This window comes from Toxorhynchites rutilus, chromosome 2 (genome assembly GCF_029784135.1).
Source record: "Toxorhynchites rutilus septentrionalis strain SRP chromosome 2, ASM2978413v1, whole genome shotgun sequence".
In the NCBI taxonomy this organism is placed as follows: Eukaryota; Metazoa; Arthropoda; class Insecta; order Diptera; family Culicidae; genus Toxorhynchites; species Toxorhynchites rutilus.
The window spans coordinates 167,880,253-167,894,419 of record NC_073745.1 but is presented as its reverse complement, the minus strand read 5'-3'; the positions used below and the strand labels follow the sequence as shown (position 1 = coordinate 167,894,419).

The window sequence follows — 14,167 nt, the reverse complement described above, 5'->3', positions numbered from 1 at the left end:
TAAAGTTGATACTTTTGATCATGAAAAGCAGGGTTTTTAAATAAATCTTTTTATTTTCTTGTATTGTCAGTTTGTAATCATAAAAACCCACTGTGCGGACTGTTTCTTTATAATATTAATAATACCAAATAATTTTTCTTGTTCTCATTTAGGAAATATTCTTTGCATGGTAATAATAAATTGCCCCATCAAAAACTCATTATTTATTTTATTTAACAGAAGTTCTCTTTTCAAATCATCCTGTATATATTCTCTAATCCATTTAGCTACCAGTAGCAGAAGAGTTGTCGTTGCAAAGTATGCAACTAGTATCGCAGTTTCTTTTTCATTCGGGATATAGAACGAAAAAAACTGTACGTGGCGTTGCGAATGATTGGTAAGTGATATATTATACTACGACTTTTTCCTTAAATTTCATCTGTTACATATCTTCTTCGTATAATATGCTTGCATCACAAACGCTGAACGCATAACATTAACCAGGAATCGTATCGTATTTATCCATAGGTACGAAACACTTTGTCAGCACATTCGAACATCGGCTGCAGTTAGGCATTGGTTTGCTGCCAATGTGTTGTTGAGTCCTCCAACAAGGCTATGCGAGTATATCTTAGCGGCACCTTCTCCAGAAATTCGATCCACTTTCGGAAAACTAGTCGTATTCTTTTGTCACTGTGCCGCCAATGATGAACCGCTTCTCGGCTACGAAGGGAACAATCTTTGTGAACAAGTTCTGATTGCGGTACTATCTATGTTGAAAGAAGAAGTTGCTGATTACGGAAAGCACTTACCACAATACTTCAATCTGTTTAGCCTATATGCCGGTTTGGGGCTTCATGAGAAGCAACAGCTGATTAAGGTATACAACAATACGAATAAACACTCGAATAGAATCATATATCTATTCTTTTGCAGCTTAACGTTCCTGCCATTTTCATGAAAGTAGCATTAGATGAAGGCCCGGGACCGCAGATTAAATATCAGTATCCTGATCTGAGCAAACTGCATCAAGTAGTTTCGCATTTAATTCGTTCTTGTGACGTATCCAACCGATGTCAGAGTTCGAATGGTGCCGTAGCTGTGAAACCAAATATTTTTATTGACCAGCACATAACGTATGATACGTTAATGCCTCTTTCATCCGAGTGTGCCGAATATCTTTTCAATAGAGTTAGGTGAGTATCATCAAAATCTATTCGAAATCAAAGTTGTACTCTGAATTCTTTTATTGCAGCTATATTAAACGTTTAATCGAGGACACGAATATTGGTGAGGAAGGTGTGAAATTATTACAGTATTGTACTTGGGAAAATCCCCATTTTTCGCGGGCCCTACTAGCGGAACTATTGTGGCATTGTGGATATGCATATTGGCACGATATGAGGCATCACACCGAGCTGCTGCTCCAACTATTGCTAATTGAGGATTCATGGCAAAACCATAGAATACATAATGCTATTCTCGGTAAGATTTTTTGTTGTGTTTGTCAAACTTTCATATTAACTTTATTTGCGACTAACGGCCTTCGACTGTTCGACATGTTAACAAATTTCAATTCAATTACTTGTTTTCGGTAACGTACAATTTTAAGAATTTCCGAGAGCCAAGAGCATGCCTGCCGTACGCTTCCATCAAGATTCTATGCGAATTGGAAGCGGATTGCGTTTATAGCAAAAAAATCTATGATTTCCGCAGATCGCAGATGTTCGATATGACTTTCAACCTTTTACATCATCATGTATATCTATTAATGTGTGAATTTCGGTTATATATTTAATGGTAATCTTCAATTTTTATTCAATGCCTTGAACTATCTCTAATTCGAAAAGTATGCTATGTTTGCACGACTCTGTTTCTTCCATTTCAATTCTGGATACTGGATACAGTTGTAAACCATCCAAATTAGTGAAATTAAGTATCATTTCAGAAGCAAAATCATAAAAGTTTTCTAGACGTGTTTATTAAAATTTTCTTCTAAAAATACGTGGTAAATTTGTTTTAATCAAACTGAAGCTTTCGAACCGCTCTACAATCTGTTTTTGACAGCCAATACCTATCCTTTTTACAATTTTTTCAATGAGCCATCAATTGGAATCTTCAGCAACCACGATTTTTACTTCAGAAAATTCAAAAAATGATGACCAAAGAAGTTTCCATAAGATTACTACCATCCTCGTAGCTAGGGGGATTTTTTTATTCTTTAGCCGAGAAGCTTCCGAACCTCCTGGACTGGTTCGCCTCTTTTTCGACGGCATTGCCACAAGGTTTCATTGAGATCAAATTGTACATAAAATTTTACACAAAAGTGCTGCTAGTGGAATTAAGTATCATTTCAGAAGTAAAATCATAAAAGTTTTGTGTTTATTAAAATTTGCTTCTAAAAATACGTGGTAAATTTGTTTCAATCAAACTGAAGCTTTCGAACCACTCTACAATCTGTTTTTGACAGCGAATACCTATCTTTTTTACAATTTTTTCAATGAGCCATCAATTGGAATCTTCAGCAACCACGATTTTTACTTCAGTGTTACCAAAAAATAGCTGACCAAAGAATTTTCCATAAGATTACAACCATCCTCGTAGCTAGGGGGATTTTTTTTATTCTTTAGCTGAGAAGCTTCCGAACCTCCTGGACTGGTTCGCCTCTTTTTCGACGGCATTGCCGCAAGGTTTCGTTGAGATCGAATTGTACATGAAATTTTACACAAAAGTGCTGCTACTCTCACTGAATCGTCGCTCAAGGCATCTCGTATACTCCCGCTGATTCCATGGAGATTTCCCAGATCATGATATTTATGGCAACCTCAAAGGAAGTGTTCGACGGAGTTGTGAACTTGGCAGTGGTCGCAGAGAAAATCGAAAGGTCCTGCTCTGTCTCTGCGAAGTTTTGTGGTTATTAAAAATTATTAAAAAACCTAGGGGGATTTTGAATGTTATTCCCGGATAGTCGATGTAAAGTGAAGCATACAAATTTGTGTTGGACGGACTCAATTCTCTGATTGCTGTTGTCGTAATATGGTGCTCAAACTACGGATGAGTACTCCATGGTTGTACAAATCAGAGAACAATACAGAACTTTGAGGCACTGTATGTTGGTAAAATGTTTGGTAATACGAAACGTAAAACCAAGAGCTTCAGATGCTTTAGAAACAACGTATGAAATACGTGCGCGAAGCGTTAACTTTGAATCCAAAATAATATCTAGGTCATCAACCGATTGGGGACGAGGGAGCGCGTCTCATTTATACGAGGGAGTCTCTTACTCCAGAGAGGCTTTTTAATATTCTCCAAAAAATATTACATCGTTCTAATTTGGGTGGAGACAAACCCATCGATATAAAGACGACTCAAATCTGACAATCCGTTATCTTATGATGATAAGCTATACGTACGGTCAAAAAATCTTAGTTTTTTACATAAGAAGATATGATCCATATCTATATTTTCACATATAGATATGGATCATATCTGATTGAACATGAAGTTCAATATTGTCGACCTATCCTAGCTCCAATTGAACAAACTTTTAATTGAAGAACATATGCGCAATCGATTCTTTCGAACTCACTTATCATTGCAGAATATATGCGTAGTCGATTTTTCTGTATTTCCCTATTTATCTTTATTATTCTCCAAAGTATTCTATGAGGTATGGGAGGTATGGATGAGGTAGAATCCGCAACCACATTCTAACATGAACACGAGTAACTCGACTCGAGGAACTTTTTATATCGATGTTCAAAAACGTATACAAAATACATTAAAGCCTTTACCATCCTTTTCTAATATTTATTTTATTATGCAGAGAGAACCAGGAGCCATCATTTATCAGTGCATTTTTGAACACGAGTAATTAAATTTATAGCCAGGTGATGTATATTAGGTATCCTATGGCCATGCTCTCTTGGGAAGTTCGAGTAGCTGCTGTAGTAAATTGATCTCATCGGGAGCTAAGTTCTGCTTATTTATAGGCCAGGGAATGAAGAATGGATAAGTGAATTCAGGGAAATGAAGCGGGTAAAATAATGACATAAGTACACCGAGGTCGCTTTTCACGCGGTTTTTTACGCGATTTTCGAATTTATGAAGATTTCGGAATTCAAGTGGTTTTTGGAATTTACGGGGGTTTTATGCGGCACGTATCAACCCCGTAAAAAGAGACTTCAGTGTAAACAGATTTGATGTGCTAATTGATGTGACTTTTCACGAAATAAGTTTGTATTGTATCACTGATTAGTAGCTGAGAAATAAAAGGAGAAACAGATATCATGATTGTAGCATGCAAAAAATTCAGTTAATTGTTAGATTGCGCCCTCCATTATCTTCTTCAATTGTACTAACGTTCCTAATGTTCCTAACGTTCGCCATCTCAACGTAGTATTCATGTTTTTATTGCTACTTAGTTGAAATTTCTATACCAAGAAACACGCTTTGTGTGTAATCTGGGTGACAAGCTCTATAATATTTGTGACCACAAGTCAGAAGAAATTTCTTTAACGCAAAATTACCCGTTCGCTATGAAGGGGCAACGCGGATATTGCATGAACATTGAAGAATGAGATCTGGCCAGAAATTTTCCAGTCATTAAGAACATCATTACTCATTTTGTGTTTTTGAACATATGGTTGGAGGAGACGAAAAAAATAAGAAAGTGCGATCGATCGATTTTATTGGGGTCGTATAATGATTCGACGCGGTCAGGACAACATCATTCTACGATGTCTTGAGCTGTGCCAACAATCCATGTTCGACTTATACGCGAAGGTAGATAGCGAACGACTGCGATTCCTACGACACAATCAACAGGAGTAGTTTGAGAAAGAATACATTCACTTTACTGACGCTATCATGAGCAACACCGACACAGCCTCTACTGTTGCCATATATTTCACATATTGCTAGATGTTTTAGGTTGAACGGCAAAATTTCGTGCGTTTTCCATATCTGTGAAGCAAAAATAGTAATGAATGTTCGATTGATAAACAGGTTTACGCGTTTTTTTACACGCTACATTGATAATCTTCGGACTTGATTCGTATTACCTTGTGGAATGTACAGCGTATTATTGAAGAAATTACATTATATCTGAACCAAGAAAAATCTTCAATGTTAAACTTCTATACAAAGTTTGCAGTGAAAACTTTTGTGTTAGACGAGGAGAACTGAAACTGATGTGTACTTAACGTCCAGGAGAATCACATCAAACTTAAATATACTATCTCCATCTCTTTACAGGCATTTCGGATGATCGAGAAGGCCTCTTAGATATCATTCAACGCAATAAAGTTAATTACCAAAAAAGGGCATACCAGTGTATAAAGTGCTTAGTGCAACTGTTCAGTCGAAGTCGTGTTGCTCTGAATTTGCTTCACAGTACTCGGACCCTCGGACGTCAATGGACACTCGCTGTAGAGTGGTTGCAAGATGAACTAGACAGGCACAGAGGTTCTGGTGGGCAGTATAACTATAATTCATGGTCCCCTCCAGCACAAAGTAACGATAACACGAACAGTTTCGTGCTAGAGAGATCACAATCTGCTAAAAATGTGCTGCAAATGGCATTTGAACTTTGTCCGGAAGAAGTAAGGTTATGATTTGTTCTGTAATTGTAATTGTAATTGTTTATTTCTGTTTTCCAGGATCAAGAGGACCCACAGGAACAAGAAATTGAAAAAAGTGCTGAAAACTATCAAGCAGCACCAATAAACACGAATGAAACAACGAAGCTCGCATGTCTACATAATGAGCCAAAAATGAATACACTTCAAGAAGAAAAACAAAATTGTAGTCCATCTTCTATTGCTAACGTTGATAACATAATGTCAAAAGTCAATATTCATGCAGAAGTGGAATACGAGACAACATCTAGTGAATTAACGACAACTGTTCAAAACGTGGTAAGATAATGAGTTTGACAAATGATCATAACATAAACTTTCGTTATTCATTCATTAGAACACAAAAAGCTATTGTGGTTTATAATTTTTTTATTGAAATTAGATGTGTAATAAAAGAAAATTATAAATCATTCCAATTCTGAAGATATACTTGTTATATTGTATTCAATTCAATGAGTTCAACAAATCTTATCAGGATTGAGGGACATAAGCCAGTTTTCTCATACATTTTTGGGTGATAATGGATATGCTAAGGTGTGTATCGAAAAGTAATCTCAAACATTAACCCTTTCCCGTATTATTTAATACGTCACACATCAAGTGATTTGACTACTCTGTGAGCGTTTTAGCACCCTATGTTATGCAAGTACAAACGAGTGAGACTCGATGTTGTACGGAAAAGAGTTAACATATTCTATGGATGTGTGATCACAGCATGTTTTGTTTACTTGTCAAAAACATAACAACAGCTCACTTGTTCACTTTTGCCAAATTCGCGAATCGAATCTGAAACTAAAAAATCAAGGGTTTGTATCCGAGACCGCTTAGAACGTAGAACTACACAATCTTTTATTTTTTAAATTTGTTGGTTTATCATTTCGAGTATTATTTGCGAATACGTCGAAATTTAACTCTTTAGTGAAAAGTTCCTGAAAAGGTTTAATGGCTTGCGTGGTTTTGTTGAACCATTTCGATTCTTTCTTGCCTGTGCGAGAACAATACACTAATTGGTCATATGTCGCATTTAACGCATTTAACGAGAGGCATCTCCGTGCATCGTAATTCAACTAATATAAAACCACGTCTAACAGATGCACACAGTTGCAGCGATAAAAATGAAACATCGCGAGAATCACCGTTTATGAAAAATCGTTTCTCGACTCTCGGTCAAACCCGTCAAAAAAGCTAGGAGCTTGTTGCATCAGAACAGAGCCGATGTACACGAGAGCAAATATGAATGGCAAAAAAAGTATCGAAGGTCTTCACACGTACAGGAGATGAACAAGTTTTAAGTTTCGCGCAACGAAAACAAGCAACACACACAAAGCCAAACACTGATGGCTGGAAGCGACCTATAATCATTTGCACTTTTCTCTTTTTTCGCCTGCTTTGCCATGGCTCAGATGATTGTGTTAATTGCAATGCCAGATGCACTTCAAGTGAAATTCGCTAGCGTTCACAGCTCGAGGGAGAACATAAAACACAAAACGAGCAGAATAAGCGACCATTGTTGTTTCGGGCACAGAAAGATTCTGAGAATTTTCCTAGCGATAACTTACTTACTAGCAAGGGTGGAGTCTTCTTCGCAAATATTCTCTTTTCGCTATCCCCCTTCGTTGTTTCTATTCTAGTGGCTATTAAGGGAAACGAACATATGAAAAGCGTTCTCCTCGATATCGAAAAACTAACGACCGAGCAAGGAGGCCGCATGTCTTTGACCGGGTCTGTAAAGTCGGCTAAGGTCACAGAGTTTTTTTTTTGGTTAACTTGGCAATATTTATAGTAGGTTGAAAAACCTCTCCTCCAATGAATCAAAAGAATGAGATTTTTCAACCCACTCTCTTCTTGTTGGCTGCTAATCCCCGATATTCCGTTATTCTGCTGTGTCCTTCGTGGCTAGGCTGAGGATTTCTAAATATCATGTTCTAGAAGGTATACCTACTATTACGAAACTCATGATAAGGGCATGATAAGAGTAGTGGATGTCTGGATCAATCGTCGATGGACAACAAAAACGCATGTCGCAAATACACGAAATGACTTGCGAAGCCGGCTCAACATTATCAAAGCCATCGGATTAGCTGGGACACCGTCGAAATCTTTTGAATATATGAAATGATACTCAAAAGTTCTTTACGGTATCAATATATTCAATCTCATAGACCTGGATGGGCTAAGACCATTCTACAAAAGTCTAACTGTACATTGAAGGTGGTTCTCACTCACCAGCGTTCCAACGAAACTTCATCCAAGATGTTCCAAGAAGCGGGAACACGGTCCTTTGAACTAGCATCCGAACAGCTATCTTTCTATGCTATGAATTCGCACACAGCCTGACTAACATAGGAAGAAATTAAAAGGGAACTGGGACACCGGAATTCCTTCCGATGATATCGTCAGGCGTGTTGGTGTTACTTCGGGATTTAAAATGCTCAATCAAATGTCGGAAGGATCGCTCCAATAGAGTGGTATAAAGAGCCCACTGTAAAAACGTTTTCATCGAAGCACATCGACAACATCTTTGTCTGGATCGCTTCATGCACGACATCTATCGCAAGAAATCGAGAACGGAACAATATAAAAAAATAGAGTCGCTGGGCTATTTATTCCATTTCAGAAGATACGGCGAGACAAAAGCCTTACGTGCTCTTGAAATGTAATAAAAGAAATGGATATTTTAATATTCACTATTCCCTAGCATAGTGATGACGCCGTGAACTTACCGATTTTTTCATACCGAAACATTTTGTAGTGTTTTGTTATGTTTTTGGATTGAATTTATGTATGGGCATACCATATCACCAACCAAAAATAGGAGTTTGGGACTGTACATCGGTAACTGCAGGACACGCATGTTATACAGAATCTTGCAAATTTGAAACCCAGAATAGGAGAGTAGTCAAGTTTAGTGCCGCATCCCCCGAAGATTTCGATTACGGCTAGATTTCGATTACGGCTAGTCACAAAATAAAAGTGCTTAATCCGTAGAACCAGCAAATAGAAAAAACGAAAAAAAGCAACTACTGCAGAAGCACATGTGATGGTAGCGTATCATAGAACAATATCAAACGAGAAACAATGCCGACAGGCACAAGCACACTGTGTGAAGATCTCGGGCAAAAAATGGTCAGAAATAAATAAAACGAGATTGAGATGAACGTTTCCGCGGAAGAGAAGGAAGCATATGGAAAAAACAACATTTAGAAATTTGAGAAAATTGGCGGAATTACTCACTTTAGGCTTGGCATCGCAACAATTTGAACAGATCTTTTACGTCGAACGAAGCTGATGCTTTGAGAAACGGAATACAATTAATTATCAAAAATTCTATTTACTATTACTATTTTTTGTTCACGGTGGGATCGAATCCAGTTAAGTACCAGATGTGCGAATTGAAATTGTCCGGTTATTTCGATGAAGAAAACACATAATTTTCAGAAGAATCTCAAAATATTTTTTGTTGAAGTAATCCTCGTTTGATTCATCTCACATTTCGCCTATCCCTCAGACAATTTTTTTACTGTATTATAGTGACTTTCAACACATTTTGGCTGGTGCTTCATTTTTAGTAGCGGTCTTTTGACGTAGAACTACGTCTAAGATATAGGGGATTAAAATGAAAATCTAGGCACTGAACATGTAGGAAAAAATGAAGGAATGCTTTTAACTCGCAAAGATGCCAAGCATTATCCAAACGCACTATGTGACACGTTTTGATTGGTCCAATTTATGTTTCACAAGCCGATCAAACTATTGAGCGATAAAAAGTCTGCAGTCTGCGGGGGCTCCTAGGCAACAGTTACATGAATATCATCAGCAACGATCAACGGATAACCATAGCCCATCGCTTTCGTGTTATCGATCCAGCCCACAGCGATGATACTGATGCGAAATTGCCTGTGGTTGCATTCCATTTGTCTAGAAAGATGCATTGGAAAGATGAGGACGCAAATTTCGACATCACGAGAACAAGAATGAATCCATTGGCGCTTTTCAGGGCCACCAAACCTTCTCACAAAAGAGTTATTCAAAGTTATTAAAATACGACGCATTCTGAAGTGATATCCGACTAATAGAAAACGCAAATGACAACACCAAAGATTCAAATGTTCATAACAAGTAAAGAGTTAACTAATTCATTTTCCAGGTAGATTACTTCACGCGAAAGAAGAAAATAACACAAAATATTTTGAATATTGTTATCAGGCTGCCTTCTTTGTGTAGGCCTACGTCACTCCGATTATATTTCCGACATTACATACCCGTCTTTTCCATAAATGCAAAGTTTAAAATTTATTATTTGTTGTCGGTAGCGATCTGTATTCCCCGTTTAACCTGGTTTTATTAGCTCATTGTAAACCATACCCTCCTGGCCCACTCGCACGCAGAGCATTGGTTGATTTGTGATATATAGGATTTACCAGTTCAAACTAATGATTTTTTGTGCTTAGAATTCTGAAAATAACGTTTAAACGATGTGTTTTAACCGGAAAAAGGTTCTTCAAATGAAAGGAGTGCATACAACCCTACTAACGACACCTAAAACATCAACCAGACAATTCGCTATTCGTCAATTTTCAATGAAAAAACACTCGTAATAAATTAATAAAAAAAATGATTGAATCGAAATTTTATTAAGGGAAATAATCACTATACTTTACAATAGGTATTTACATACGTATATATAATTACATACAATATGCACACAAATCTTTCGAGAAACAAAAATCTGAACCAGTTAGGTTAATCGGAACGAGGCGAAATAATATTTATTTTAATTTCATAATTGGGGTGAAATTAGTAGCCTTATTCTTCTTTACACTATGAATCTCTAAGTTGCTTATTGTTAATATATTTTAAGATGATATTAAAAATATAATTTAGAATATGAACATTCGCCATCCTGCTTCACGTGTTCTAATAATCCAAATGTTACATCTTTTAAAATATATTTCATTATTCTAATATTTCCTAACGCCTTCTTATTACAAGATCTCTACCAAGAAAACTCCCGGAAGCATAACAGAGAATGATTCTACGATGATTCCATCCGATGATAAAGTTTCAGCAGAGCTTAATCTTCAGATAACAAGTCAACTTCAACATACATCTCCTCCGACTACTGGCACAACAGCTAACAGTTCACTAACTACAAGTACGGAATAACCGAAAAGGAAATGCTTGGAATCTTCATTATTTTTCTTTGTTCATATTACTATTAATCTTAACTACCTACGTTTTCAATCTAAGAGGAAAATAAGAACAAGAGAATTTTGTATATTATTATTTATAAAAATTATTTAAATTCGAAAACCAAAAATACAGATAATATTATTGTAATTTGAAATATAATCTAATTATTACCATTGAGAAAAAAATCATCCCCATTGACTCAAATTTCCCTACCCATCTCGTGGATTTCAATGTTCCGTGTCCTAGGTAAACCTTTTAAGATCATACGAAGGATTTTATTTAGACTTTGCTGTAGTCTTAATTTAGGACTATTTGCACGGCTTTTTCAGATTGGGTCTTGAAATTGTGTTCTGGTACTACAGGTTACATGATGATTATCACCTCAGATATAATATTGATCGGTTCCTCTGCTGTAAACGGGTAATAGTCATCATGGTATTAGGTGTACCGGTAAGTTTCTTCGGTTTTACAACAGATGGCGTAACTTGATTATTATTCCAGTGAATCAAATTTCCAGACATACGTTGAAAAGCTACTGTCATTGTGCATCTTTTCCAGTATATGTCAAAAAGTTGAAGCGCAAACAACATAGTTTTTTGGCACTTCGAATATGTCGAATTTCATACCAACGAGAGTGTTTTTGAGGGGAGTTACCTTGCGGTGTTACCTCAATACTTCAATATGAAAAAAAAGCTGCGGAAAGTCATCGCATTTTGGTGGAAGTTTATTGTGACCAAGCTCTAACTGAGCGAGACGTGGTTTGCACGGTTTGAAAGTGGTAATTTTGACTTAGAAGACGAAGAACGTTCCGGATCGCCAAAAAAGATTGAAGATGAAGAATTGGAGGTTTACTCGATCAAGATCCGTCACAAACGCAACAATATTTTGCAGATACACTTGGAGTAGCTCAGCAAACCATATCCGATCGTTGAAAAGCAATGGGAATGATCCGAAAGATAAGGAATTGGGTGCCGTATGAATTGAAGCCACGAGACGTCGAACGCCGTTTTCACGTGCGAACGTGCGTTTTCACGTGCGAACAACTGCTCTAACGGCAGAAAAGAAAGGGTTGTTTGCATCGAATGGGTCCATTACGACAATCCTAAACGTCGGACAACGTATGGATACCCCGGCCATGCATCAACATCGACGGTCGCGCTGTCTGGTGGGACCAGCTGGGTGTGGTGTACTATGAACTACTAAAACCGAATGAAACCTTTACGGGGAACTTCTACCGACGACAATTGACGAATCGTCGTTAGAGAAGTTGTTGATGACATTTCATTTTTTTCGTATCAAAATTACTCAATGTCAACCGAAAACAACATTGCATTCATATTACTCTGGCGACGGCCCAGATTTTCTTCAGAGAATTATGACTGGTGACGAATTGAATAAAACCAGAATTCTCGATACTTTTTGAACAGACCTCGTTCGGTCGTCGCTAGACGGACGATCGCAATCCGGATAAATCAGAAACGTTATAATAAGATGGAACTGCTTTTACCGACCTATTGCACTCTGTACGCCTAATCATGTACGAAACCATAAAGATCCACGTACATCTTGTCACTACGGCCAGCCGTACTAGCCCCTTAATTCGACTTAATTAACAGTTTTTCCTGGATATAGCCAGTTTTTAAGCACTCTAGAGAAACAGCCAAAGGCAAAAAATGTCCAGCTTTTTACATTTTTATCCACGAAGCCGGCCACGTCCTTACAGTCATCATGGGAAGGGGAGGAATGTTAGTATGGTGTTCGCGGTCAGTAGTAGTAGCATCTATAACGGTGTTCCCTTGCGAAAGGATAGTTGATAGTGGGGGAAAGTAAAAATCAGGATTCGGTGGGGTAAGTGATTTGAAAAAGTGTCTCAATACGCAACAGAGATAATCCTGAGAAGGAAAGCTGTAAAACCAATTGGACCGGCAAAATATTTTGCTCTTTATCGCGCGTATCGTTTGTCGAAATCTAATCGTGACGGTGGACAGTTAACTGTGCGAATCTTGAGACGAAAATGTAGACTCAAAGTTGGTCACTGAACTATGCACAGCCTGCCGGCTGTGACGATTATTACGGCCGAAAATTGGAGTAAGCGCTCCTTAAATTGCAACCACCGACTCCGAATTTCGGTAGTAATTTTTAATAATTATTAGGCGTTGCTCGTTCGTGTACTTCATCATGGTTTATTCTTTGCAACGTTTTGACACTGACAGATCATTAAAATGTTTTAAGGGTTCGTTGAGACGAAGACACAAAACTGTGAAGTCGCTAATGAAAAACCATTTATTATATTTTATTTCCATAGAGGAAGTACTCGAGTATAGTTTGTTTCAATAAAGCACTTTTTATATGCACAGCCGCGTGTTTGTTTCTATCCGAATAAACCATCCAACCAACTTCCTGCATTTTTCACCTAAAGTTTTCCTTCGAAGAACACAGCTCTCACCGCTGGATAATATCTTTTTCGCATTGCACTGCAATTTGACGTCAGTTCCGAATTATAAGTCAACGATTTAAGGTTCTGTGTCAAATGGAAGCATGTTAGAGGTTTGAGCTCTAGACTGGAACTGATTTATTTCACATCGTTTCACATTTTTATATCTAGCAAGAAACTTTTCTTATTTACTCGTTCGCCACTAGCGAATTCCCTATAATCTCTAAAATTCAGCTGCTAATGCTTCATCTAGATTCTAGTCATTGTTCTTATTCAATGCCACCTGACAAAGCACGCTCAGTATTGCTTCTATGCCTGGCGGTGGGTCTGAATGAAGAGATCTTAATTTATATACTTTATTATATTATTATGTACATTTGAATGGATCAATATTTTTAAAATAACTCTTCAATAAAAAGCTTTTATGGTTCTGAAAAGGATCGATGGTTTGCGTGGTTTTGCAAAATCCGCGAATCCATATAAAAGATGATTGATTCATGATTCAATTCATGGTTAAGCTGACCATATGTTGAGATTAGTTCTGATCGTCAATCGATGTAATGTAATAAGCAACATTTTTCTTTTTCTTCTTTTCCTGGATGTTGGCTGCCTGCTGGCTGCAGCAGAAGTTAATTTTTAAATGGAGACGAAATAACTTTTTTACGCGCCTGGTTAACATTTATCTTTTGCTCTGCTTCTGCGCGTTTAGAAATGCTTGACCTTTTACAATTACAACTGAGAAGTGTCGTAAAAGATAAGAAATTTAATTTATTAACACAGTTGAAAGTACCATGGAGAATCCTTAAAAAAAGTACAGAACGAATCACTTCTTTTTGATTCGGATCAATTTCAAGAAACTGTTATGATCTTAACGAAATGATATTTTTCTTGCACACTTTCGGCTTTCCTGTGTAAGTGTTAA

At 37.2% G+C, this 14,167-nt stretch overlaps 1 protein-coding gene across 2 annotated transcripts in view; it reads left to right on the top strand.

Annotated features, from left to right (window-relative positions):
• LOC129764356 (probable ubiquitin carboxyl-terminal hydrolase FAF) overlaps positions 1-10,958 on the top strand; it is a 45,167-nt gene extending 34,209 nt beyond the window's left edge. For both annotated transcript variants that reach the window (XM_055763342.1, XM_055763343.1), the window contains 7 exons: positions 267-376; positions 508-859; positions 916-1,175; positions 1,235-1,464; positions 5,236-5,582; positions 5,640-5,897; positions 10,611-10,958. In XM_055763342.1, coding sequence (XP_055619317.1) covers positions 267-376; positions 508-859; positions 916-1,175; positions 1,235-1,464; positions 5,236-5,582; positions 5,640-5,897; positions 10,611-10,784 — 1,731 coding nt within the window. In that variant the 3' untranslated portion in view covers positions 10,785-10,958. The remainder of the gene's footprint in view (positions 1-266; positions 377-507; positions 860-915; positions 1,176-1,234; positions 1,465-5,235; positions 5,583-5,639; positions 5,898-10,610) is intronic.
• The last annotated feature ends 3,209 nt before the right edge of the window (positions 10,959-14,167 follow it).